The sequence below is a fragment of the Xenopus tropicalis genome, chromosome 5 (assembly GCF_000004195.4).
Source record: "Xenopus tropicalis strain Nigerian chromosome 5, UCB_Xtro_10.0, whole genome shotgun sequence".
Lineage (NCBI taxonomy): Eukaryota > Metazoa > Chordata > Amphibia > Anura > Pipidae > Xenopus > Xenopus tropicalis.
In genome coordinates, this window is record NC_030681.2 from 26,573,403 (window position 1) to 26,600,860 (window position 27,458).

General features: G+C 40.7%; 1 protein-coding gene across 2 annotated transcripts; it reads left to right on the top strand.

Moving 5' to 3' along the window:
- Positions 1–8,618: 8,618 nt before the first annotated feature.
- On the top strand, positions 8,619–26,671 carry ankef1 (ankyrin repeat and EF-hand domain containing 1). Of its 2 annotated transcripts, none has more exons than XM_031901788.1 (10): positions 8,619–8,683; positions 14,579–14,953; positions 15,409–15,608; positions 16,135–16,284; positions 17,014–17,137; positions 18,592–19,417; positions 19,732–19,958; positions 20,335–20,525; positions 23,388–23,507; positions 26,378–26,671. In XM_031901788.1, exons 1-10 carry the CDS (start codon positions 8,662–8,664, stop codon positions 26,528–26,530), a joined length of 2,388 nt encoding a protein of 795 aa, XP_031757648.1. In that variant the 5' UTR covers positions 8,619–8,661; the 3' UTR covers positions 26,531–26,671. The 2 variants fall into 2 exon arrangements, with proteins under 2 accessions (XP_031757648.1, NP_001072351.1); NM_001078883.1 differs by lacking the exon at positions 8,619–8,683 and adding an exon at positions 8,904–9,017.
- The last annotated feature ends 787 nt before the right edge of the window (positions 26,672–27,458 follow it).

Sequence of the window (27,458 nt, forward strand, 5' to 3'; positions counted from 1 at the left end):
TGATGCAGCTTATGTTGATGCATTAAACTTTAGCTTGAGGGCAGTGAGTTTGACTCTCTGCTGTTAAATTCACAAAGGCCACTTATGGTGTTACATAATATCTGCAATACATGACAAGCTATGATGCGCTTTGGAACATTTCTAGTGGAAGGAAAGGTACTTATGTTGAGAAATGCACGGAAGATCTAGAAATTGTGCTGGCATTGACAATTTGAATATTGAACATTTAAGTTCTCAAATTTCGGGCTTTTCTTTTAAAAGGTCCTCTAAAGGCATAAGTGCTCTTATGATATAATGCTCATTGATTTCCAGAAAGAACATAGCAGTTCCGAGGACTTCTATTTTAATCACATGAGAAATGTATATGTTATAATGGAAACCTAAGCCTTTGATAAGCTTATGTAAAACTCTAAAAATATGTTGTTTTTAGATTTGCAACCCAATGACAATCATAGGTCAACTGATGTATATAGGTTGCAGAAGTGTTAACTCATCCATCACATGCTACAAGAGAGGTATATAATAATGAATGTTTATAAAGGCTTAGGGGCAGATTTATTATTGAGTGTAAAATAATAAATAATAAAATAATGGTGAAAAATCTGGCGGTCAGACAGCAAACTTCTCCATTTATTATACACAGATTTTTACACTGGTTTTTTCATCGAGTTTCATTTTACACAGCATAATAAATAGGCCCCGTAGCCTCAGCAAAAAGTGCATTAAAGGACAAGGCAACGCAAAATATATTTTTTTGCCAAGAAAAGAAACCAAAATTCTAAGCAGCTTTGCAATATACATTTATTACAAGTTTGTAATGGTTTTTGAGTTATTTGTATTTATAATTGTTATTAGAAGCAGTGTTTGCCTGTGGTTTCTATTCTCTGCCCTGGTGGCTCAGACTGTTGAAACAATGTAACACAAGGCAGCAGACTGACAGACCTGCCTTACTGGAGAAGCAAGACCTTTGCAACATTGTTTAAAATGTAACAACCAGGAGTTCAGCAAATGCTGCTTTCAATAGCAATTACATTTACAAATAACGTTTAAAGCACTACACATTTTTAATTATTTCATATTGGAAAGTTGCTTTTCTTTCATTATGCAAAAAAATATGGGTTGACACGCCCTTTAAGTGGGTGCACTGTAAGGCTTGGTTAAATTGTCAACTGTCCTTACTCTTACTATCCATTGAGGCTTCAGCTTTCAAATGCACAGAAAATCTAAAATTGCACACAAAATTTTTTATACCTTTAACTGCTTACCTGGTGTAGATTTTATAATCTAAAGAGCTGGCTGTCAAGTACCAAACTACCAGTGCTGAACATTCTGTTCCTGGGTTACCTCTTTGATCTATGTCACAGAGCAGTGCAGCAAGATCAAAGCTGGTGGTAGCCAAGGTGTTAAATGCATAGACATATTCTTACATAAGCTTTCGCATAAGCTTCTGATATCTGATGAAGAAGTCTGTGCAGCTCTGATAGCTTATGTAACAGGATATCATGCTCTTACTTGGGTCCATAGAAAGAGATTATAATCCAAAGCACTGACATCCTGATTAAATTAATACATTAACTGTACTTAAATCGTAACATTAAACAGTTCTAAAGATCTGTAATCACTGTATATGTTTTTGTCACTATAACATACATGCATGCATACTGTAAACTCAAGAACTATGTCTTCTGTTCTTACCAGGGTCGGGAAAAATTCCGGTGGGCCCTGGGGGCCCAGACCTGACCCTTGCAGACACTCCCCCTGCCCAACTGTTCCTCCCCTGATGTGTTAAATTTATGCGCGCTCGGGGAGGACGTCGGGTAGGGGACCCTGCCGGGGGGGGGTTGTGGGGGACACGGCCGGGGGGGGGGCCCTGCTGGGGGGGGTTAGGGGACGAGGGAGCACCAGTGGGCCCTGCAACCCCCAGTCCGACCCTGGTTCTTACAGACACAATGACCGTATTTGTCCTGTATTGACATTTCATATGATGGACATAGTGTCAACTGATAGATAACTGCAGCAGTTAATTAAGACTATGCAGAGCTGTGTGTGGGCAGACCCCAAGTCTCTGGCACCCCTGTGATCAACTGGACTTTGATCATCCATCTACAGCCAGAAACTAGTACTGGGGAGGACGTTTTTTGCATTAAAGGGGTACTTCTCCTTTAAGTTAACTTTTAATATGTTACAGAATGGTAAATTCTAAGCAACTTTTCTATTGGTCTCCAATATTTATTTTTTATAGTTTTTTAATTATTTGCCTTTTTCTTCTGACTCTTTCCAGCTTTCAAATGGTGGACACTGACCCCAGCATCCAAAAAACTATTGCTCTGTGAGGCTACAATTTTATTATTACTTTTTATTCTTCATCTTTCTGTTTAGGACCTCTCCTATTAATATTCCAGTCTATTCAAACCCCTGCCTGGTTGCTAAGTTAACTCAAATGTAAACAACACCTATAAGATGCCTGTGCCCCTTTTCCTAAACCCAAGGCCTGCTTGCATCTGTCCCCACACATGTAGCCAGGCAAATACTGAACCTGCTACTGAGCCACACACCCTGTATGGAAAGATAGTTACCGTTTCCATCCATTGGGTATCTGTTGCGTATGCAGCAAAATCAGCAAAGCCTGGCAATTACTTTCCATGTAATCATGGCTTTATCTTCAAGTGCATTTTACCCCTGTATGGGTGGACAAGCTACCTTATACTCTTTAATAACAAAATATAATTTTAGGTTTAAACAAGGAGGCGTAATATGAAACACATTTTGTCATTGGGTAAACCATTTTGGTAGAAGTTAAAAAGTAAAATGTTAACAAAAAACAAACAAACATAAAAACTTATTGTACCTATAAACCTCTAATTCAAGGACTGAATTTAAAAGAAAAAAATAAAGTAGTATATTCTCAACATATGTAAACTAAAAACATATGAAAATAAAATGATAAATGGATAATAATTGCATTTATTAATATAGTACCACATGACGTGATATATTATAGAGAGAAAATTAAGCTGATAAAGTTTATCTTAGGAACAAATTCCCTGAAAGGGATAATATTATCACATTCACAATTTTCCACATTTTGATATCCACTATTTACTTTTTGATGATTGCCAATGAACCCTGAGCTTAGCTTCCGAAGAGCATCCCAGAGCATACAGACCATGCATACCTTCCAACATCTAAATTCTCAAATGAGGGACAATTTAGACTATGCCCCTTGTTTGCCCATGTGATGTGTCACTGACACTTAAAAGGTGGCCTAACGAGCTCAGTAGATATAAATGATTATTGTTATAGGACTGCATAAAAACTACAGCACTTAGGTCTTCTTTAAATTTGCTGTGTTTGCATAGGGTTTTCTATACTGCTAAGGATTATGCTATAGATATGAATAAGTCTCCTGATATTTACAAGTTACACTGCACAGAGCTTTGACACAACTTCTTGACATTCTGGGTATGAGACAGTCAGTGACTTTTGTGTATTGTTTTAAGGGGAACTAGCATGAAAAGATTAAAACTATCTAAACTTTAATTCATAGAAAAAAAAGTATATGAATTCAAAAACTCAGTATCATTTCTGAAATCAAATGTCTCCAACCTCTTGCCACCAAGCCTGCCTGTAAAGAAAGTGATAGATTACTTAGAGGGGGGGATGGTTTTCCTTTAAAAAGATGACTAGTAAATGCTCTCTGCTGATTGATTGCTATTGGTTAGAAGAACATGTGCAAACAATGTGCCTTTTAATACATTACCCCATTAGGCTATTGTCAGATGTGGAGCTTTCTCTTCCTGAAATGCCAAATACCATTAAGCCTATTGCTATCAACTTCAATAGCATCTGTCTGTTATAGTGCACAGGAGGCAGATTTTGACCCACCTACAGGCCAGGATTGGCAATCGGCCAATTCTAAAAAATGCAAGAGAAGATGCTGTAAGATCCATTACAAAGTCACTATTTAGTAGTCTGGTGGGGGGCTGTTTGGCCTTCTGTGTACTTGGAGTGTAAGTTTGGGCATAATGAGCCAGTGTTTACCCCAGTATGGCTGCACACACTGAGAGGTCCATCCCAGAGTGCTTGATGGAGGGGGGGTTGGCTCTTTAGTTAAAAGAGGTGGCTTTTATGCCACCTTGGTAATGAGTTAATGTTCTCACTTTGACTCATGTTTGAAAGTCACTGCAAACAAATGAGTAAATACGCTTGTACCTTATGATCACATCTAACTATATAATTTCCCCAAATAAACCTTTGCTACAAATGATTTCAAACTTCATGTTTCAGGTTCACTGAAAACATATACTTGTGCCATTTACTTGTGCTTTAGGCTTTGCTAAACACAAAACAAATCCAAGCTGGTTCCACAAACAGAATCTCCCACGGAACAATAAATGTGAGAAAAGCCTGACCCTGATCATCTGGAACCATCTGTTCAACTTAATTGTGGCTTCTGATCACCAAGGAAACAAGTCAACTGTGCGCTGTCAAAAAAACAAAAAAGAAGACACGCAGCTATTGGGAGACATCCAAACGATTGGCAGCACAGACTGCTGCCTGCAAGGCATGTGATCATGTAGGAGGACAGATAGCTGAGCACTCATCATATGGCCAAGCACAGAGATGGTGCCACATTAACCCAGAATAAACACCTTTGCATACTATTATAAGCTAGATTTTTCTATAAGCAGTTAAATGAGCTGGCTAATGATGCCTTATTTCTTGCCTTATTTTACTGGGACAGCACCCTGGGACATGGCCCCTTTTTAAATCAGTTCAGGCACTATACACTGGCTAAGCAGGAAACTATCTGTAGCATACAGCATCTTATAATAGCATAGTGCAACATGGTGCCTTAGAAGAGATCATGGGGCTAGATTCTGTCCCAACTTAAATGCATTTAGAAATTTTTCATTTTGAGACTGGACATGTGTCTGTTTCTTGGGTTTGCAGGTTGGACCCTCGTGCAAAGACACTTAAATCACATCGGCTTTTGTATGGTGTGGGTGCCTTTGTGTGCTTGTGGTTGGTGCGATAGTGTAATTAGTTTGAATATGCTTGTTAATATTTTATGTTGAGACTGAGTGTGGGTCTTTCTCTTGGTTTTTTGGGTTGGATCCATGAGCAAGGACAGCTCTATCCACTGAAGTCACATCAGCTTTGCAAGGTCTGTGTGTGCTTTTGGGTGCTTGTGGCTTATAACTGCTTGGCAACATCCACCTCAGATCCAGTCAGATTTTCAGAGTGAAATTTTGGATAAGGGTATAAAATGCGGCACCTGTAGCGTGCGGCATATTTTTGGACCACGCTCACTTTGGGAGACAAGCCCCCGAAAAATACCTCCCTAATGAATATATACATAGCTAAGTATCTGTTTTAGCTTTTCCTAAACCACAAATCTCATCATTTTGAGAGAAAAAGCCACTGCTTGTCAATTTCATTTATACACAAAACATTTAGCAAGATGAAAACAGTGGCAAGTTCATAGCAGGATGAACACAGTGTAAATACCCCCAGATCACATAGCAGGATAAATGCAGTGGCAATTTTATGTATAATACCCCCAGAACTCATATAAGGACAACACAGTGGCAATCTCATGTAAAATACTACCAAACAGGGCCGCCATCAATGTGTAAGTTCCAGTTTCTGGGTAGCAAGGGTGGCCCTTCTGTGCAGTACTCAGATTAGCTAAGCCCCCTCTGCTGTCAGTCAGCTGCAGACTGGGGTGGGGAGGGAAGAGCTGGAGTCCTGCATCTTCTTTTCCATACACAACCCTCTGTACTGCTTGTTTTTTCACAGAATTTAAGTCCCAGTAGAGCCACACAGGGATTGGATGGGCTGGTGGTGGGGGGAGAGTTTAAACTTCACCCATCCAAGCCCTGTGCAGCTCTATAGAGTACAGAGGGCTCTTTATAGAAAAAAAGATGCTGGACTCCAGTCCCTCCTTCCCACCCCAGTCTGCAGTTGACTGACAGCGGAGGGGGCCTAGCTAATCAGAGTACAGACGGGCCCCCCCTTACTACTCAAACCCCATTTACTGGAACTTACACATTGAAGAGAGAGCAGTATTGAGAGCTGTGTAGTGCAAAGGAGATGCAGGCAGAAGTAATGTCAGTGTAAATGACAACTAAGCTGTGGAGATTGGGGCACACAACACAGTGGGATTTACACTTGGATGAGACAGAGAGTAGCGAAACAGGGGCAGAGACTTTCTGCCCCTTCCCCCACTGGCAATGTTACCCAGTAGCAGTAAGAGAGAGGCAGGCACCACTTTCCAACAACTACCCCACCAAAATGGCCCAAATTAGGCTTTCAAGCTTATAGGGCATTGTTTATGACTGCAAGTGCAGATCCGTTCACGCAAATTAGTGCATAAAACCCTTTCATTAATCCAGAGGAACCTTTAGAGCTGCTGCCACCTCAGGACAAGGCAGTAGCACCAGGGTTCCCTCTTGTGTCTAATTACCTGAATGCATGTCACTCTCACACAAGAAATGACTCCAATCAGACTGTCAGTGCAATTGTGCATTTTGAAGCATTGGATGCAACTGGGCAAATTCCCCTGGTGAGCGAACACTGGAATTCTGGGGGAAAAATTCTGCGTTAAGGGAAAAAACATGGCAATTGCACTTGGAATTCCACTTTATTCACTGCACTTGTGCTCATAATTGACCCCTGATAAGACTGGCATTGTCAGCATGTCCATTGTAACCATCAATAATGTCACTGATTGGGCCCTAGGCTGTGTCTTTCACAGGCATGTTTGAGTGTATTTTAGGGTTCCCATCTGTGTCCCTTGTCACCAACATGTTTTTTAATTATTAGGACCATCAGGAGGGGGACCCAGATAATTTTTGTTGTAAGTGGTCCCGTGATTTGTTGTGGCGGCCCTGCCTCCAGAACTCATAGCAGGATGACACAGTTGCAAGTTCATGTAAAATACCCCCAGGCAATTTACCCAGCTCAGCTGTAGGCTTGGGGGAGATTATTGGTGGCATTGGCATTGTGGACAGTGGACAGTCCCCAGGCATTACCATAGGATCAGAGCTAAAACAAGTGATGCTACAGCTATGCTTGGGCTTGTTCTTCTACCCAAAGAGATGATCGAGTCTGTGCTTTTTATTTAGCCTTCCCCTCCTGCACATCATGCTGCCTGTGTGTGTGCATCAGAAAGAAGGAAATTGGAAGCCAGCACAGCCAGCAAGTCAGTGTCAGTGAGGGTAATGCCAGGTAAAGTGTTGTGCTTGGATATGTTATACAATCGCATCGCATTCACACCCCGATCACACTTAGGGGCACATTTACAAAGGCATGAATGCTCGAGCGTATTTTTGCCGATTTTTTTGGGCGTCCGGACGACTTTTTCGTACGCCGCACGACTTTTTCGGACGCTTGCATGAAAAAATCGGAAAGGTTTTACCACTGTTCAATTGTTCGGTACGAAAATTTCGTGACTTTCGGATACAATATTTTTGTGACTAATACGATTTTTTCGTAAGCATTTTCGTGATATTTGCGATCTTCAGAAATTTTCATTTCCAATCCAATTTTTTCCCATTTGTGATTCGGATTCGTGGATTAGTAAATGTGCCCCCTAGTTTTAACATATTCTAGCCAGGAGCAGTGTCGAACTGGGACCCCAGGGGCCCACCAGAAAACTTTAGACCCTAGGCCCACTCTCCAAACAATTTTTCCTCCTTTCCTCTTTATTCTCCCAGTCTCTTTTATTTACATGCTAGCATTGATTCTCCCATCTATTTCTCCTCTTTGTTCCCATTCAGAAATAGGGAATGACCATGAAGTAGTCCAAATGATCAGGAGCAGGAAGGCCCACTGACAACTGGGCCCACCGGGAGTTTTCCTGGTATCCTGGTGGGCCAGTCTGACACTGGCCAGGAGGACCAGGCCCCTAAAACTAGGCGGGCCCTAGGCTAGCCTAGTGGGTAACCTGGCCCTGACAATGCCACAGGCCCATCCATTGGGGAGTGGGAAGTTCTGGGTGCTACCAAAATACATGAGCCCCCACAACCACTGTTTGTTACATCAGCAACCTATAACACTTTGTTATTGAAGATACTATGCATCTGAATGGCATGGGGAGCCAGAGTTCTAGAACACAAATGCAACCATATTTCATTAGGCAGTGGCCCAAACGTTTGATGACACAACGGGCTATTCACATATACAACGTAGCTCAAAGCCCTTATGACCTGATCATATAGAAGAAAGTGTACCAGATGTACACGACCCAGTAAAACCAGATGATACAGCCCCCAAAACACTTGATGTTACAGTCACTGCAAGCAAAGCTTGTTAAACTTGAGGGCATGGTGGATACGTTAACAAGCTGAGTGCCAGGAGTAATTTCAATTCGTGCCAATCTAGAATTCCTTTTGTGGAATGAAGCAAGGATTTGTCGTAAAAGGTGAATGTGTGAGAAATGAGTTGGAACGAAAGAGAGCGAATCTTCAAAATTTAGGTGAAACTATACCTGTGTAACTGTAACAGGTGAAGGTGGGCGGCGCTTGTGTGACTGCCCAATAGAGGAGGGCTAATGTTGCACAATGATAACGCAAGAGGCACTATGATGGATGAGGGGGGCGCACAAGGTTGCCAAATAGCCTTATAGCCTTACGGTGACACGGTCTATGGGCGAGCATGATATACGCCTTACAAAAGAGTAAGTGCAGCTATTAAGTTTCAGCCCGCCCCGCACATCTGCGGATTGTTCCAATAGAAGTGATTTATAACTTCTGTAGGAAAAAAACTACTCCGCCTGCGCGCACATACACAAGCACCATATGCGCATGCTCAGTAAGTTTTGCTGGTTGCTGTGGACTCATTGGCTGTTGCTATGGAGATGAGACTTCGCGTCCCTTCCCTAGTAGCCAAAGGAATGTGAGGAAACTACAGGAGCCGGGGCGATGGGACACCGTGGGAACTAAGGGGAGAGCGGGAGCGGCGGAGCCGGGAAGAATCGGCGCTCAGGGGCTGATCTGTTTAATACAGAGCCGGTAACACTAACACTGATATCGCCTCAAGAATGTTGTTTTCATTCCGACTGAAACCTGCTATTCGCAAGCTGCTGCTAAACTACAATTCCCACAATCCCCTATGTATCGAGGTTGTAGTTTAGTAACAGCTGGGAGACAAGATCCTTTATTGCAACTTTTCCGTGATGTAAATGGTGTTACTGTATACATTATGGATCTGCAACTTGCGGTCTGATATTGTCAAGGGGATGATGGGAGCTGTAGTTTAATAACAGCTGGCAGTTTATAGTTGGACGTGTCTGAAAGGGCCCCTCTATTGCCAGAAAACCCCTCTAACAATGGCCCTGCCTTGAATTCTACAGTTAATACTGTAACAAATATCTGCAAATATTGTATTGGCAAATACATGGGCTCGGTTTGTGCCACAATGGGAATGCCACTCCGCTATGGAAAATGTGACGTTATTGCATCACACCGATAATAAACTACTTAAATAAACAGCAGGTTTGCTAAAAGGTTCACCTCCGCCAGTTCATATTGAAATAAAAATGTAATTTTTTTTCCACAAATGCAAGCATTTGCCCATTTATGAATGGGGTTTTTATGAGTGGGTTTTTTTACACCCAGTTCTGTTTCACAGACATAGTTTTACACTAATTCCTAATAAACAAAAGGAATTCTGGGAACTTCCTTCCAAAGGACTCCAAGAAAATCCCATTTATCCTATAGGCTAAATCTCGCCCACTGGGTTTTTAAAGCAGAAGCCAAGACAATACACTGATTCCTAAAAACATGTGTGTCATTTCTCTCTGGGTTATTTCACCAAAGACCGAGCTCTCTAGTGGTAAAAACCATGGAACCCTATGGCCCAAATTGTTGCAAGTTTGCCAGAATTCTGTCAGATTTGCATTCGCAGAGGTTTTTCAGCATAATTTTTTTATAATTGCCATATGAAATTTAATCTGGGGGCGTTGTCAAAAATTTGGTTTGCATGAGTTGGGGTAGCAAGCAACTTTCATGTATAGATAGGTAATAATGTACCTTCACACCCAGACAAGTGGGACAAGTGATATTTTTCTTCTGCCTTCCAGCCTATTGTATTATTGCATGGCCCTTACCCTCCTAATTGTTGCACACTGTACTGTTTTGGCTTTTGCATACTAGACGACAGAGACTTTAAGATAGGCTTTTCATAATTGCCAAATAAAACCCTCCATACTGGAGTGTAACTACAGAGGAAGCAGACCCTGCTGTTGTAGGGGGTCCAGGTGTGTAGTGGACCCAGTAAGGCCCTAATTAATGAACAATTACAATATATGTTGGTAGACTTGGTCAATTTACTAATGATTTGGGGCCCTAAATTTGCTGTGGGGCCCTGCAACATTTACCTACACCAATGCCTTCATATGTGAACTGGTCAGACTGCCTTCCTTGCCTTAGAAAGATTTGTGCCCTGAGGCCACAACTACTACTTTATGTTCCATGTCTACAGGCTACAGACATGCTGAACATCATCTTGTAATCCAGCACAGTCCTGGTTTGCACCATAAGGATGAAGACACACAGAGCTACTAGTAGCAGCTACTTGTAGTGGCTACTAAAATAGACAATGCTGATCATTTACTAATAATTGTCTGTACATGTGTTTTAGCAGAGGCAAATCTCAGTATTGTCTATGGCAGGGTACTTTCTGGCTTTTAGTAGCCGTGAAAGAGTAGCTGCTACTAGTAGCTCTGTGTTTCTTCTCCCTAAGGGTTGTGGCACACGGGGAGATTATTTGCCAGCAACGAATCGCCCTTGTCGCGGGCGACTAATCTCCCCAAAATGCCATCCCACCAGCGAGAATGTAAATCACCGGTGGGATCGCATACGCGGCGCCGAAGTTTCCTCTCAAGGCAACTTCGCCGATTGCGGCGCTGCATATACCATCCCACCAGCGATTTACATTCTCGCCAGTGGGATGGCATTTCAAGGGGGATGAATGCCCGCGACAAGGGAGATTTGTCGCGGGCGACAAATCTCCCCGTGTGCCACAGCCCTAAAACCGAAAAATATTTGCACCTGCAGATGAAGCAAAGTTTTTTGACATTACACAGCTCTGACATCACGTGGTAGAATGTGTCACCGACATGTGGTATAATAATTGAGTGGAATGATATGGTGGGGCAGGGTAAGCCAAATGGCTAGGGACACTTTGGTCCATATGTTGGCAGATTGTCTTGATAAACTGGAGGGATGGACAGAAATTCCCTGATGTAGGAATATCTGTAGATAGGCATTTCCAGGGAAAACTTTTAGAGAAAGATATTTAAAGTTCTGTGTGGTGGGTAATTAAGGCTAATACTCTTGTAATGGTGTAATGTTAGAAAGTGGCAAGGAAAGTCTGCTGCTCCACAATGGTTGTGTTGGGCTTGTTTTCTTCCTATTCTGTGTTCAAAGCTCTGTTGCACTCAGTCCCTCTCAGGTTACTCACAGGCACAATGCTTGGGTAAAGCACCCTGTGAGACACAGGAATAATTAGGGTTTGGTGACTAATTATGGAGAAACCTAACACAAGTCTGAGCCAAAGAGTCGCCCATGACATCAAGGAACTGTTTACTGGACAAGCAGCAATGCTCTACTTAAGCAGAGCAACAAAATAGGCAGAGAGATGCACTCATTACTTTTTTATTGGTGTAGAGCAACATAGTTACATAGTTACATAGGGTTGAAAAAAGACCTGTGTCCATCAAGTTCAACCCATCCAAGTAAACCCAGCACACCTAACCCACACCTACCAATCTATACACTCACATACATAAACTATAAATACAACCACTAGTACTAACTGTAGATATTAGTATCACAATAGCCTTGGATATTCTGATTGATCAAGAACTCATCCAGGCCCCTCTTAAAGACATTAACAGAATCTGCCATTACCACATCACTAGGAAGGGCATTCCATAACCTCACTGCCCTCACCGTGAAAAACCACCTACGCTGCTTCAAATGGAAACTCCTTTCCTCTAATCTAAAGGGGTGACCTCTGGTGCGTTGATTGTTTTTATGGGAAAAAAGAACATCCCCCAACTGCCTATAATCCCCTCTAATGTACTTGTACAGAGTAATCATGTCCCCTCGCAAGCGCCTCTTTTCCAGAGAAAACAACCCCAACCTCGACAGTCTCACCTCATAGTTTAAATCCTCCATCCCCTTAACCAGTTTAGTTGCACGTCTCTGCACTCTCTCCAGCTCATTAATATCCTTCTTAAGGACTGGAGCCCAAAACTGCACTGCATACTCAAGGTGAGGCCTTACCAGGGACCTATAAAGGGGCAAAATTATGTTCTCATCCCTTGAGTCAATGCCCTTTTTTATACAAGACAGCACTTTATTTGCTTTAGTAGCCACAGAATGACACTGCCTGGAATTAGACAACTTGTTATCAACAAAAACCCCTAGATCCTTCTCCATTAAGGATACCCCCAACACACTACCATTCAGTAGATAGTTTGCGTTTATATTATTTCTACCAAAGTGCATAACTTTGCACTTATCAACATTGAACCTCATTTTCCAGTTTGCTGCCCAGTTATCTAATTTTGTCAAATCGCTCTGCAAAGCGGCAGCATCCTGCATGGAACTTATAGTTTTGCACAATTTAGTGTCATCAGCAAAAATAGAAACAGTACTGTCTATGCCCACCTCCAGGTCATTAATAAACAAGTTAAACAGCAAAGGCCCAAGGACTGACCCCTGCGGTACTCCACTAACCACACTGGTCCAATTAGAAAATGTTCCATTTACAACCACTCTTTGTACTCTATCCTTCAGCCAGTTCTCTATCCAATTACAAATATTATGTTCTAGGCCAATATTCCTTAATTTGATCATTAACCTTCTGTGAGGTACTGTATCAAACGCTTTAGCAAAGTCCAAGTAGATGACATCAACTGCCATTCCAGCATCAAGGTTCCTACTCACCTCCTCATAAAAGGCAACTAAATTAGTCTGGCAAGATCTGTTACGCATAAAACCATGCTGGCACAAACTAATAGTATTGTGAACTGCAATGTATTCAAGTACCCTATCCCTTATTACCCCTTCCAAAAGTTTTCCTACTACTGATGTCAGACTAACAGGCCTATAGTTTTCAGGCTGAGAACGGGATCCCTTTTTAAATAATGGCACCACATTAGCAATCCGCCAGTCTCTTGGCACCATGCCAAACCTCAATGAATCCTGAAAAATTAAGTGAAGAGGTTTGGCAATCACAGCGCTCAGCTCATTTAATACCCTGGGATGAATCCCATCCGGCCCTGGACCTTTGTTTACCTTTACATGTTCAAGTCTCTTTTGAATTTCCTCCCGAGTGACCCATGCGTCAGTAGCTAAACATGTCGGCCCTTGCATCTTTATTAGGCATACTAGGGCTTTCTGCCTCAAATTCGTTCTTTCCATGTTTATTGCTGCTTTATGTCCTACTAACTTGAGAGAAGGGCAACCCTGGAGAACATATTGTAAGATATGTATATATATATAGATATTTGGATGTACAGGTATGGGACCTGCTATCCAGAATGTCTAGGACCCGGGTTTTACTGAATAAGGGCTCCTTCTGTAATTTGGATCTCCATACTTTAAGTCTACTAAGAAATTATTTAAACATTAATTAAACCCAATATGATTGTTTTGATTTCAACAATAATTTATTATATCATGGTTAGAATCAAGTACAAGGTACTGTTTAAGTACAGAGAAAAAATGTGTGTTTAAAATTTTTAATTATTTGGTTAAAATGGAATTTATTGGAGATGACTTTCCCGTAATTTGGAGCTTTCTGGAAAACGATTTCAGGATAACAGATCCTATACTTGTATATGAAGCATGGAGAGAGGCAGGTTGGACCTGACTAAATAAAGCTAAGTCTCTATTTAATGTTGTATGCTTCGATCAGGTAAATACCGCCTGTCTCCTGAATGACACACAAAGTATCGGGTGGGGGCGCCTACATGGCCCCTCACTAATACAGTGCTGACTAACACATTCCGTGCTAAATTAGTTACGGAAGCCACAGGACTCTGCGCTCCAAAACGGGGCTCAGAGGGCTGTGGCTATTGGCAAAATATACCACACACTGCTCAAATTGCCAAAAAATAGCCAATTACATATTTTTTTTGCAATTTGCACACTGAATGGTGCATTGTAATTGAGCCCTATAATATCCTCAGCTTACTGTAGGGGGTAAAGCCCCAGCCAATTTTCTCTCATAGTGCATATGCTGTAGCTGATTACAACAAGGGCTCTGAACTGTACAACATAATACAATTACTGATTGCAATATATAAAAAGTGATATATCCCCTTTAAGTGGTGCCAAATAATGAGTGAAAAAGGATGATAATTGTTATATAAAATAGCTCTGCTGCTTTGGTGAAAGATTTCTGCAAATAGACAAAAAGTATACACTCTACTTTTGGTGGCACTGCCTCCTAAATAAGCACAGATTATAAACACGGCTGTGTGTGCAATGCGGACTGCTTCATTGTATTTACTGAGATCATCTTCAACCCCAATGCTCTTGTTTTCCTTGTACCATAGGAATTCCAAGAATTTCCATGTTACAGAAAATGGCAGAGGCTGAAGAAAGACTAGAAACATTACAGATATACAAAGTTCTTCAGTGCGTTCTCAATCAAGACAAAGAACAGTTAGAAAAGCTTATCAGTCTTGGAATAAAGGATCTTATAAACTCCACTGAGCCCCGCAATGGTGATGGAGCCCTACACTTGGCCGCTGCAGCAAATAACGTGGACATGTGTGTGTTCTTGCTTAGTTTAGGAGCCCAGCCTAATATACAGGACCTAAACGGATGCACCCCTGCTATGAAGGCTACAGAACATGGCCATGATCTAGTATTGGAAGTTCTAGCCAAGGCAGGAGCTGATATGTCTATTGTTAACAACAAAGGGAAAGGTAAATATTCCGTGTCAACATATTAAAGAAACAGTAAGACCAAAAAAGTATTTTATTGAATTAAAATATTATGTACTGGTGCCCTGCACTAGTAAAAGCTGTGTGTTTGCTTTGGAAAGCCTACTATAGTTTATATAAATAAGCTGCTCTGTAGCCATGGGGGCAGTCATTCAAGCTGGAAAACAGGTTACATAGCAGATAACATTAACTCTGTAGAATACTGTGGTGTTTTGCAGAGCTTATCTGTTATCTTCTATGTATCCTGTGCTATTTAGCTCTATTTTGGCAGAGATATAAATACATACATACATATTTTAGTTTGAATGGCTGCCCCCATGGCTACACAGCAACTAGATCTAGGGTCTATCTTAAGCGCTTTACATGTATTTTTGCACAAATGGCACAAATAAATTCTAATTACTATATTGATTAAAATATGTTTTTCTCTTTTGCAGGGATATTATTTTACTGTATTTCTGCAACTAAAAGACATTTGCGGTGCCTACAGATTGCCCTGGACTATGGCGCTGATGTTAATAACTGTACCACGGAAGGCATGCCGATTCTTTTTGGCGCTTGTGAGCAAGCGCAGGACTGTAAAGCGATGTGTCTGAAATTATTGGACAAGGGGGCTAATCCGAATTCTAGTAACCCAGTAGGTATTTTCTGTGAAATGATGCACAGGCTCAAAAAATGTACATGTATCTGAATACAGAAATCTTGGGGTGTACAATAAAAAGGGCAACCATTTGAGAGGTTTTGGGGGTCAGTAGATCCTCTGGTGGTACCCACTGGCCGATCAACTGTGGTGCAGTGGTAACAGAACTTGGCCAGTAGTCTTGTAAGGACTATATATAGACCAAAGTATTAAAATAGCATGTGTGACCCTACTTTCCCAAATTATCTGATACTACTGTGCAATTTAGCAGTGTGCTACTAATCTCCATTATCACCTTATGGTGCTGAATATATGTTGAATATATGAAGCTTAATAAAAATAGATGCAAAAAGCAAAAATACACATACATATATATGAATTATCACAAGGGTAAGAGCAGTTCTACAGCAAGAACATTGTAGTTTATGTTAAATTATGGGAGCTTGACATAGGACAGTGCATGACTTAGGACAGTGGCTCACAACCCCTTTTACAGGAATAAAGAAAAATGTACTTTTTCTAGAAAACAGGACGCACGGCTTTAATGGAAGCCGCAAGAGAAGGGGCTCTGGAGGTGGTTCGAAGCATCTTGGAAAAAGGAGGAGATGTGAATGCTATCGATAATGAGAGAAATCACGCTGTGCATTTTGCAGCCAAAGGTGGATTTTTCGAGGTACATTTTCCAGATCTGTTGTGGGTTTTTTGGTCTTGAGAAAGGCAGCCAAGAAAACTTTTAGTAACTTTAATGCTGCCTTCTATGCACATATACAGTTTATCTGCATCCCCTCTGGTCAGTATGTGCCAGTGAAATGCAAGTGGCTAGAAATGCATCTCAGTGTTGTTAGTTTATGCTGAACTCATTAATACGTCTCTGGAGACAGTGTTCAACCTAAGTCCCCATGTATATGCCACTATAGATTTATATTTGGTTGCATTTATCAGCCACCTGCATTCTGAGGGGGGATTAGCTGAGGAAAATCAGGTGATGTTGCATGTGCAATCAACACATGTGCTTAGTCTGTCCTGTGCCAATCTTAGTGGGGAAGGCGTGGGTGGAGATCCATTGCCTAGGTCAGGGCCAGACTTAAAGGACACATTATAAAAACTGTTTTACCCTCTGGAGGTGAGGAATAAAATAAGCTGCAATTTGGTTGGGAGAAACAATAGTTTTTTTTATAAATGAAAGGGAATACATGTTCATTAACACCCATTCACATAATAAGCGGGTCTTACAGGTGAAGTAAGAGCTGGGACTCTATGTTCAGTGCCAAGATGAACTTGCTCGCTGGGAGCTCTCTCCAAGTGCGGATGGCTTAGAGCTCTGGGGGGTGTTTTATACTTTGTATATTGAATAACGGAACCTCTTTTACATCGGTAAGATAACTCAAAAATTATTTTGTAGGTATTAAAGGTCCTGTCTGCATACAAAGCAGACATGGGAATAATTGCGATGGATGGAAACACAGCACTTCACCATGCTGCAAGCGGGGGGTTTTCAGAGTGCTGCAGGTTCTTAGGGCAGAGAGGTCAGTGGCATTTTTTAGTATTTATATTTGTTCTCTATTCCCACTTTCTATATCATATAATATTACAGATGTTTCATTTATCAAAGAAGAACAGAATATTAATCATCTTTATTTTTGCACTGATCAACTCCCCCCTGCACTTTTCCACTATTGAAAGGAAAGTTCTACAAAGGTTCTAAAAAAGGTCTACAATTTTAGAGATCATATAGATAACCAGACCATGATTTAGATATTGATTCTATAGAAGTAGCGAGGGCAGAATCAATGATAAAGCCAAGGCATTGTGTGCAAGCAGTGTTTATGTTTTCCATGTGCTTTGCATGAGTTTCCTCCAGGTACCCCAGTTTCCTCCACAACTCCAGACACATAATGGCAGGTTAACTGGAATAATAATGGCCCAAGATAGCTCCTGAGGCGAATCCTGCGATGCCACCCCCCTTAGCCCCCCTGCGTGCTTACCTTTACAGTGCCAGAGCACTAGCAGAGCCGAATTATGGTTTAAAAACTGGAAATTTGGCTTTTAAAGTTACCTGGAGCAGCTGTTTGCTGCCTCTGGTAACTTTGGGAGCGCTGCTGTCTGAGGTGAGTTTCTCAACTCAATATAAATTAATTACTAATTAATTCAGCTATTTAGAACTTTGTTGTAAAGGTAATTGCACTTTTCATGCCTTTTAAAGCTTAGCCTTCCTGAAACACATAAAGTAATATTTGTATATAGGATATAATATTGCAATTTCTATTGCCTAATCCATATTATTGCGCAGGGCCCCCAGAGTAGGGGCATTTTTCCCAAAACCCAAGGATGTTTTGCCATGTGATGGGGTGAGTACCTTGCCTTAGATGGCAGCCCTACAGTCGTAGTAAATAGTTACATGCTTCAACAGAGAACATATACCCTTTTAGACCAGGTTTAGACCCTACAGTAGTGTATGAATGGGTGCTTTCCTCCCCAGCAGCAGCCTCCTGCGATATCGGTCGACTCGCCGACTTGCCATACACGCACCGAATATCGTACTAAACGAGGTTTCGTACGATATTATCGGTGCGTGTATGGCCAGCTTTAAGCTGGTCAGTGCTACAGCAAGTGGAGGCCAAGCAGTTTCCTACTCTGGTAGCCGACTGGCAGAGCACCTCTACAAATGCATTACCGTTACCCAGACATCGGAACTTTCCTAGTAGTTTTTTCCAGATTTTCATTACAGTCACAAGATGCATTTGGTGTGTTTCTTAAAGGACAAGGAAAGCCTGAGAGTGGAAGGTGCAAGTTTGCTAGGCACTCCCAGTCACAATAACCACTTGTGATTGAATACAGTAGCATTGTTTGTACCTGCTTTTTTTTTTAACATCACTAGCTAATTGGAGCTTGTCCATTGTAACCTGATAGCATTACAGTAATTTGTTGTTGCCACACAGATAATTGCAGTTATCATCTTTCAACTAATTGTGTGTTTCAGGCTGTAATCCTCTGTGGAAGAATGTAAAAACCATGACTCCCAAAGACCTCGCCAAAGAAGGGGGTTTCAAAGCAGCAGTAAAGGAAATAGGAAAAGTAACACGTCTTTTTAAAAAATATTCCAAACCCACTGCACAAAATCCAAATCCATTATGGGCACTTACTCTACACGATTGGGCGTCTGTGCATGAAGCTGTCCTTCGGGAAAAGTTTCAGCTGTTGGACAAAGGGGATGGAACAGTAGGGAAGGAAGAATTTGCCTCTGCCCTTCTGGAGGCAGGAGCTCCCATAACTCCGGAGCAGCTTCAGAATATTCTAGGTCGTCACGAGAAAGGACGAACAGGGACCCTAAGTGTAGAGGAATTTTTGAAAGGTTCCAAGTATCTGCAAAAGGCATTTTTACTCTCTTCCTATGGCCTGAAAAAGAAAAAGGGCAAGAAGAAAGGCAAGAAAGGAAAAAAGGGAAAACTTTCCTTGCCCATGCCTATATGTACAATGCCAAGTGACTTCATTTCACGCCGCGATGATGGCGGCCCTCCCAAATTTCTAATCCCAACTTTTCAAAATGTCACAGACTTAAATCGTTTCGACTGGGATCACCCTCCCCAGAATCCTCTAACTGATGACACCGGCTGGTACATTGATGAGCCAGAGAAAGTGTATACCCACATCAGTGTTGCCACCAAGACTGGAGATATGGAATCCCTGAGGAAAGCATTTGAAGATGGCGTGCCTCTGGATGTCAAGGATATGTTCTATAAAACTCCACTTATGTCTGCTTGTGCTTCAGGCAACCTGAATGTTGTCCAATATCTTCTTGAACAAGGGTAAAAACTACAGTCCCTTTCAAGTGCTGAAGAAAATAATGATGGTGCTGAGGCCTGGACTGGGATTCTAAATAGGCCCTGGCATTTCAAGTACACAGAGCCCCAAACAGCCCCCCACCAGCCCAATAAATAGTGACTGTCTATGGCATCTTACAGCAGCCCCTCTGGTGTTAGCCAGAATCCCCAGACTACCATTCTGGGCCTGATAATGCTTTATAAATATAGACTAATTCATAAAAAAAATGCCAGCTAAAAAGTCTCTCTTTTAGAAAAGTGCAGAGAACTCTGGTTAATGCTCCCTTTGTATTTTCCAGTGCTGACGTCAATGCAACCGATAATTTTTTGTGGACGCCTTTGCACCATGCCTGTCACGCCAGCCAAGACGCCATAGCTGACCTGCTGCTTAAACACGGTGCCAAGATTGACGCCCTTGCTTTCAACGGATCCACACCATTAATGAGGGCAATTGAAAGTGGGAGTTTGAACTGTGCTCATTTACTAATAAATTCTGGTGCAAAAGTACAAATACAGAACAAAAAAGGTGAAGGTTTTTATTTTATTTCCAAAACTCCACAAATTAAAAAAAAAAAGTATTTCCTTTGCTAGTTAATTTTTACCATTGTTTGCTCTGTCTTTAAATATATTCTCCCATATGTAATAAAAGGCACTAAGTTTGCCCAGGAGCAGTAACCCATAGCAACCAACAAGATGTTTGCTTTTAAACAGGTGACCAGTAAATGAAACCTGCTGATTGCTTGATATGTGTTGCTGCACCTGGGGAAATGTAGTCTCTTTTATTTCATAACCCCATATATTTCAAGATGGTTATTAAATCTTTTTAAATATATTTTTTATTTTACGATTTGTCCGTTGATTATTTCCTGCTTACCATTGCCCTTTGGATTCTGATCCAATAGGTCAGACAGTTTTAGATGTTGCAAAGGCTTATGCTGACTACCGGCTGATAGACATGATACAAGCCAAACTAGACAGCTTGCCTAAGCCAAAGGAGAAGAAGGGGAAGACGAAAGGAAATATGGAAGGCAAAGCGAAAGGACCCAAAACGCAGACCCCTGGACCCAGTGATCCAGCACATATCAAACAAGAGGTATATTGTCTGTCCCTGGATTTTGTGTCTTGCAGAAGGAAGCCATATTTAAAAAAACTGGCGCCAACATTTAAGGCTAATGCCAGACGAGGCGTAGGGCGTATATCTTCGGCAAGTGTAGGAGGCGAAGGGCGGTATTTTTGGCAATCGGTTTTCTGCTTGCCGAAAATATACACCCTATGCCTTGTCTGAAATTAGCCTTACATTTTGTTAAACTGCATTCTTGCCTCCTATGCGGCAATTGGTATACAGTTATGGGATCTGTTATCTAGAAGTCCATTACCTATAAGCAAATAATTCTCATTTTTAGAAATGATTTCCTTTTTCTCTGTAATAATAAAACAGTACCTTGTACTTGATCCCAACTAAGATATAATTACCCCTTATTGGGGGCAGAACAGCCCTATTGGGTTTATTTAATGGTTAAATGATTCCCTTTTCTCTGTAATAATAAAACAGTACCTTGTACTTGATCCCAACTAAGATATAATTACCCCTATTGGGGGCAGAACAGCCCTATTGGGTTTATTTAATGGTTAAATGATTCTCTTTTCTCTGTAATAATACAACAGTACCTGTACTTGATCCCGACTAAGATATAATTACCCCTTATTGGGGGCAGAACAGCCCTATTGGGTTTATTTAATGGTTAAATGATTCCCTTTTCTCTGTAATAATAAAACAGTACCTGTACTTAATCCCAACTAAGATATAATTACCCCTTATTGGGGGCAGAACAGCCCTATTGGGTTTATTTAATGGTTAAATGATTCCCTTTTCTCTGTAATAATAAAACAGTACCTTTTTACTTGATCCCAACTAAGATATAATTACCCCTTATTGGGGGCAGAACAGCCCTATTGGGTTTATTTAATGGTTAAATGATTCCCTTTTCTCTGTAATAATAAAACAGTACCTGTACTTGATCCCAACTAAGATATAATTACCCCTTATTGGGGGCAGAACAGCCCTATTGGGTTTATTTAATGGTTAAATGATTCCCTTTTCTCTGTAATAATAAAACAGTACCTGTACTTGATCCCAACTAAGATATAATTATCCCTTATTGGAGCCAAAACAATCCTATTGGGTTTATTTAATGTTTAAATAATTTTTTAGTAGACTTACTAAAGACTCCTTATCCTGAAAACCCCTAACCACTGGGCTAGGCTAGGACTCTCACAGAGGGACTCTTGACACGCATTCCTTAAATGAAGACTAAGAAACATTATTTGCATTATCCTTTATTTATTTTTAAAGGAAATGTAAATCCACAAAACAAATGAATTCAAATGAATCTTTAAGATGGTAAGCTGTTGCAGGTAGGGCCCTCTGTTCCTATTTTCAGTCCGTTACTCTGGTTTGTTAAATTATTGTAACACCTCTGTTCGTTATAAGTTAATGTAAAGTACTGCGTAACTTGCTGGAGCTATGTAAACAATGAAGATGACAATAAAGCAATTTTGTAATGTAAATTATGATTTTTGACACTGCTAATACAGGTATGGGATCCCTTATCCGGAAACCCGTTATCCAGAAAGCTCCAAATTATGGAAAGACCATCTTCCATAGACTCCATTTTAATCAAATAATTCAGAATTTCAAAACTGATTTCCTTCTTCTCTGAAGTAATAAAACAGTACCTTGTAATTGATCCCAACTTAGATATAAATAATCCTTATTGGATGCAAAATAATCCTATTGGGTTTAAGTAATGTTTTATTCATTTTTTAGTACACTTAAGGTATGGAGGTCCACAAGACCCCTTATCCGGAATACACTTGGTCCCGAGCATTCTGGATAAAGGGTCCTATACCTGTATAGTGAAATTGAAAAAACATCACCTAGTGGTGTGTTTGCTCTCAGAAAATTTCATGAAATTGAAACAACAGCGCCATCTGCTGGCTGGTTTTTCTCTCAGTTGGGAGAAAATGTAAGAAAACTTTTGTGATGTTGTATGTATGTATATCTTTATTTATAAAGCGCTACTTATGTACGCAGCGCTGTACAGTAGAATACATTAATACAAACAGGGTGTTAATAAGATAATAGATAAATACAAAGTATAATAATAAATACAGATAAATACAGATAAATACAGCAGCAATAAGTTAAGAGTCGAGGACACAAGAGGAAGGAGGTCCCTGCCCCGTAGAGCTTACAATCTATATGGGAGGGTAACTAACAGACACAAATAGGCAAATGATGTTGCTCTGATAAGAAAAGACCAGCAAAACGTCAGAAGACTTTTCACGTAATTAACCAAAAGTGCAAAAGCTCTTAGAAGTGCAATTTTATATTTACAGGTTTATATTTACAGGTTCTTTAACTTATCATTTTTGTTCCAAAAAAAACTTTTTCTAGCAGACAGTGTCATAATTCTACTGCTAGAGGCAACCCTCCTGCCTTCAGGCTCTGCATTGGGCTTATATGTTATGACTAGAATGTGCCTGCTGGTGCAGCTACTTGGACATGCTCCAAAGAACAGTTGCCCACTGCCATAGCGAAGACAGGAGGGTGAGCTTCTAGCAGCAGATGCAGTCCTTGGTCCAAGGCATTTTTTAACCTGCCACTTAGATATTTGTTAGTTATTATAGTTATTACTAGATATGGGTTGGCCAGGCCAAAGGGAGGGCAACATACATGGTACAATAAGCTACAAACTCGGTCTGTTGGGATGAATATGCAATTTTATTGGCTCCTGCATGGCCACATTTACTTGGCAAGAAGCTTTTAGGCAAGAAGTTGGAGTTTCACGGTAAAACTTACATAGATATGCACCATTAAATGTTTGTTCCTGCAAATGAATATATCAGAATAACCAGATTTTCCTTTTTTCTTCTTTAAACACTGACTTTCTAGTTGATCCAAACAAAACTCGCTGTTCCTTCAAAGGAGAAGAAAAGTGGCATCATTCATCTTAACAGCATGATTACTGCAGGCGAAACAAAAAGAGTCGATATAACCTTTGTGCCTAAATCGGTAAGAAAAACAAGTCATACAGGTATAGGACTCGTTATCCAGAATGTTTGGGACCAAGGGCATTCCACATAAGGGGTCTTTCCATAATTTGTTCTCCCTACCTTTAGTCTACTAAAACATCAATAAAACATTAATTAAACCCAATAGGATTGTTTTGCATCCAATACGGATTCATTATATCTTAGTTGGGATCAAGTACAGGTACTGTTTTATTATTACAGAGAAAAGGGAATCATTTAACCATTAAATAAACCCAATAGGGCTGTTCTGCCCCCAATAAGGGGTAATTATATCTTAGTTGGGATCAAGTACAGGTACTGTTTTATTATTACAGAGAAAAGGGAATCATTTAACCATTAAATAAACCCAATAGGGCTGTTCTGCCCCCAATAAGGGGTAATTATATCTTAGTTGGGATCAAGTACAGGTACTGTTTTATTATTACAGAGAAAAGGGAATCATTTAACCATTAAATAAACCCAATAGGGCTGTTCTGCCCCCAATAAGGGGTAATTATATCTTAGTTGGGATCAAGTACAGGTACTGTTTTATTATTACAGAGAAAAAGGAAATTTAATTTAAACATCTGAATTATTTGATTAAAATGAAGTCTATGGGAGATAGCCTTTCCGTAATTTGGAGTTTTCTGGATAACGGGCTTCCAGATAACGGATCCCATACCTGTACTGTGTTCTTATGAGAGTTATCTTATAATGAGCCATTTGCTGGGAAGGACTATTCTGTGCCACTTCTTCTACATCCACGAGTCGCATTTGTGACTGAATGTACATTTTTTGTGCACTATATTATTTAAGCAGGTTTTGATTTCAGATTTGGTTCTTCACAAGGGAACAATAATTCTTTTCTTATCAACGGCTGCAAAGAGAAGGTTATTCTGATTAATTGCCTTAATCCTACCACACACAGTGCAAAAAATAACCATCAGTTTTATATTAGTAGGACTGTTACTAACTAATCTGCCCCATGACACCATTTTTTTTTATTGAGACCATTATTCGGCTTTGAAATGCAAAAAAGGCTTAGTTGAAGTTTTTATAATTTAGCTTTAGGCACAGTGGTTGCCGAAATAGGTCCTTGGCCGCTTGGAGAGGAAATCCACCCAAACACAACGTAAGCTTTCTGAAAAAGTAAACATAATTTCAAGCAACTTTGCAATATACATCAATTAAAAATATGCAGCCTTTTCATTATTTTAATGTAATAATATGGTTTGATACAGTTCCCTAAGCCCCACCCCCTGTTCCCCTGCTGAACTGGCTGCCTACTGTGAGACTCAAATAAAATGTAACAGTAGTCGCCTGTCCTCAGCAGGGATGCACTGAATCCAGGATTCGGTTCGGGATTTGGCCAAAATTGGGCCTTTTCAGCAGGATTTGGATTCGGCCAATTCTGGCCCCTGTGTGCACGGTTCTCTTTCACCCTTCCATACCCTGATTTACATATGCAAATTAGGATTTAGTTAGTATAGTATTCGGCCGAAGGATTCGGGTTTTGGGTTTTTCGATCCTCCAAATCGTACAATTCCCTGCACACGTGATGTCAATAAGGAAAGGAACATCCCAGTGCAATGCATTATGGGTTATGTAGTTCCTGCATGCTGTCTGTAGGCTGTGGAGAAGTTGTTACAATTTGTAACATCAGTGTTTATGTCCCTCCTCCCCGCTGGGATTATAAATGATGCAGAAAGAGAAGAACTGTTTTGCAGCTGGATTTCAGAATATAAAAATGGTATTTATACATAGTTTTTGAAGGAACAGATTACAGTGATAGGAATATTAGGGGTTTCTGTGTTGTGTGGGGCTCTTTAACAACCTTTGGTTTGGAAGCTGGAGTTCCCATGTAACCAAATGGCCGCATCCTGTAGGCAGCTTCTTCAGCTTTTTCTAGGCAACCTAAAAAAAAATCTCTGCCAGAGAACCCCCAATGGGGCATATTCTGCACTAGCATTTTTCAGCCAATGGATAAGCACTCAAATGTGGCAGGAGAAAGAAATAGAGCTGCTCTGATGTTCTTCTGGTTAGGAAATACGTGAGAAAAGTTATCTGAGGTTTCTAATGTTTTTCCTACCCAGAAGAACATCAGAGCAGAGCTGTTTCTTTCTCCTGACAATTACCTCGACTACATCATGTGAAAACAGACCAGCAGATGGCGCAGTTGTTACAAAATTAAAGTCTGTTTGCAACCAGCTCAGCTGTGTTTAACCATTTATCTGTTGCGCAAACAAAATTCCCTTCAGCCTGTCACTACTCATATATATGATAGTGTATGGCAAGTGCCCAAATGGAACACAGCCAGGCAGCCCTTAGTCATTAAAACTTTGGGTGCCATTATATTTAGGGGTGCCTATGGGGAAAAACTCCAGGCTTCCTATCTTTTCTTCCTAATTAATATTGGCATCAAGTATAAGTCTGGCTGGTAAACATAGCACTGCTTAAGGGAACATTGATCCACTGTATAACAATTATCACATTAGTAGTATAGACAAAAGATGGAGGGGGTTATGTAATAAAAGGCAGGTTTGACCAGGAGCAGTAACTCATAGCAACCAATCAGAAAACTTAGTGCTTTTTATTCCATATGGGGGTATATGTTTGCAACCTAAAACATATTTGCACTTGGGGGTGAAGTAGTAATATGGTCAAAGGTCATCTAGCAATCCATAGCAACCAAGGAACAGTTTACACTGCAGCTACTGTAGGATTCTGAAAGCAACAATCTCATTGGTGGATGTGGGTTACTGTACTGATTTGGCCCTAGTAGTCAGTGACTCTGGGATGAAACAACTGAATGATATTAAGGAGGAACTGAAGCCTGCAGTCTATTTATTATATTCATTTGTGTCTCTGAAGGTCTGGATTGCTGAGCCCACCACCGCAGAGCGAATGAAAAAGAGGGAAGTGCGACGGCAGATCTTCTCTTATGACGTGGACTTTGATAACTTTCAAATGCCTTTTACCAAGAACCTCACTGAGAAACCTCTAACAGCAGTTCCATCCGTATAATAATGGAGCAAGGTGCATAGTGGGCATTCCAGCCAATGGAAACGCAGGCTGCTAACAGATTTCTGCACTGTTCTAAGGGGGGATAGTGCTCACAGTGTTGGCAGCCAGATTTAACCTGGTTAATAAATTCGATATCGGCAATGTTTTGAAGTATTTTCTATATCAAAAGAAAAGCAACCAGGGTTTAATTAATAGGGCAGCATTAGTGGAAAATATTGCCCCACTCGGATTCCTTCTATGGGGAAGACTCCTCTGGGTTTTCCAAGGGCCAAAAGACACTCCTCCCAGGTGTCAGTAGGGGTAGCAGAACATACCTGTGGCTCTTTGTCTCAGTTTCACAGAGCTGCACCTCCAATTGGCTAGAGCCTATAAATATGTAGTGAGCAAATTATATGTCATACAGAATGTTGTAGGGCCGGATTGAATGAAAAAGAAGATGTCATATAGGGAAGTATATACAGTATGCAGCCTTTGAGCAGACTTTGTTGCTGGTAATGTGCAGTCCAACAGAGTGATACCACAATCTCCACCACCAGCAACTACACCAGAGTATATACCACAAAAGGCTTTGCAAAAAGCTTAGTTGAAATGGTATGAATGCATCCCTTTTTATTAGACCAATACTTTACTGGATGGCAGGACATTTCCCCATGTAAAACTGTGCAGTGAAATTCCTTTCCCTGTTTGTTGATAATGGGGTAGAATGAAATATAGTTGCTCATTGGACTCTTGTTCTATTATGTGGACTTTGCTGCCATCTAGTGGGGGAAAATAGACTGACACCCTTGCCATACACAATTCTCTTGGCAGAGGGGGCTATCTTTATTGTCTTATATTCCTTATAATCTAGATAAGCAGTTAGTTTCCCATCGTTCTGAGGAATCATAGCTTGTAAGGAGTTTCAGGTTTATTTGCAGAAAAGTTTAAA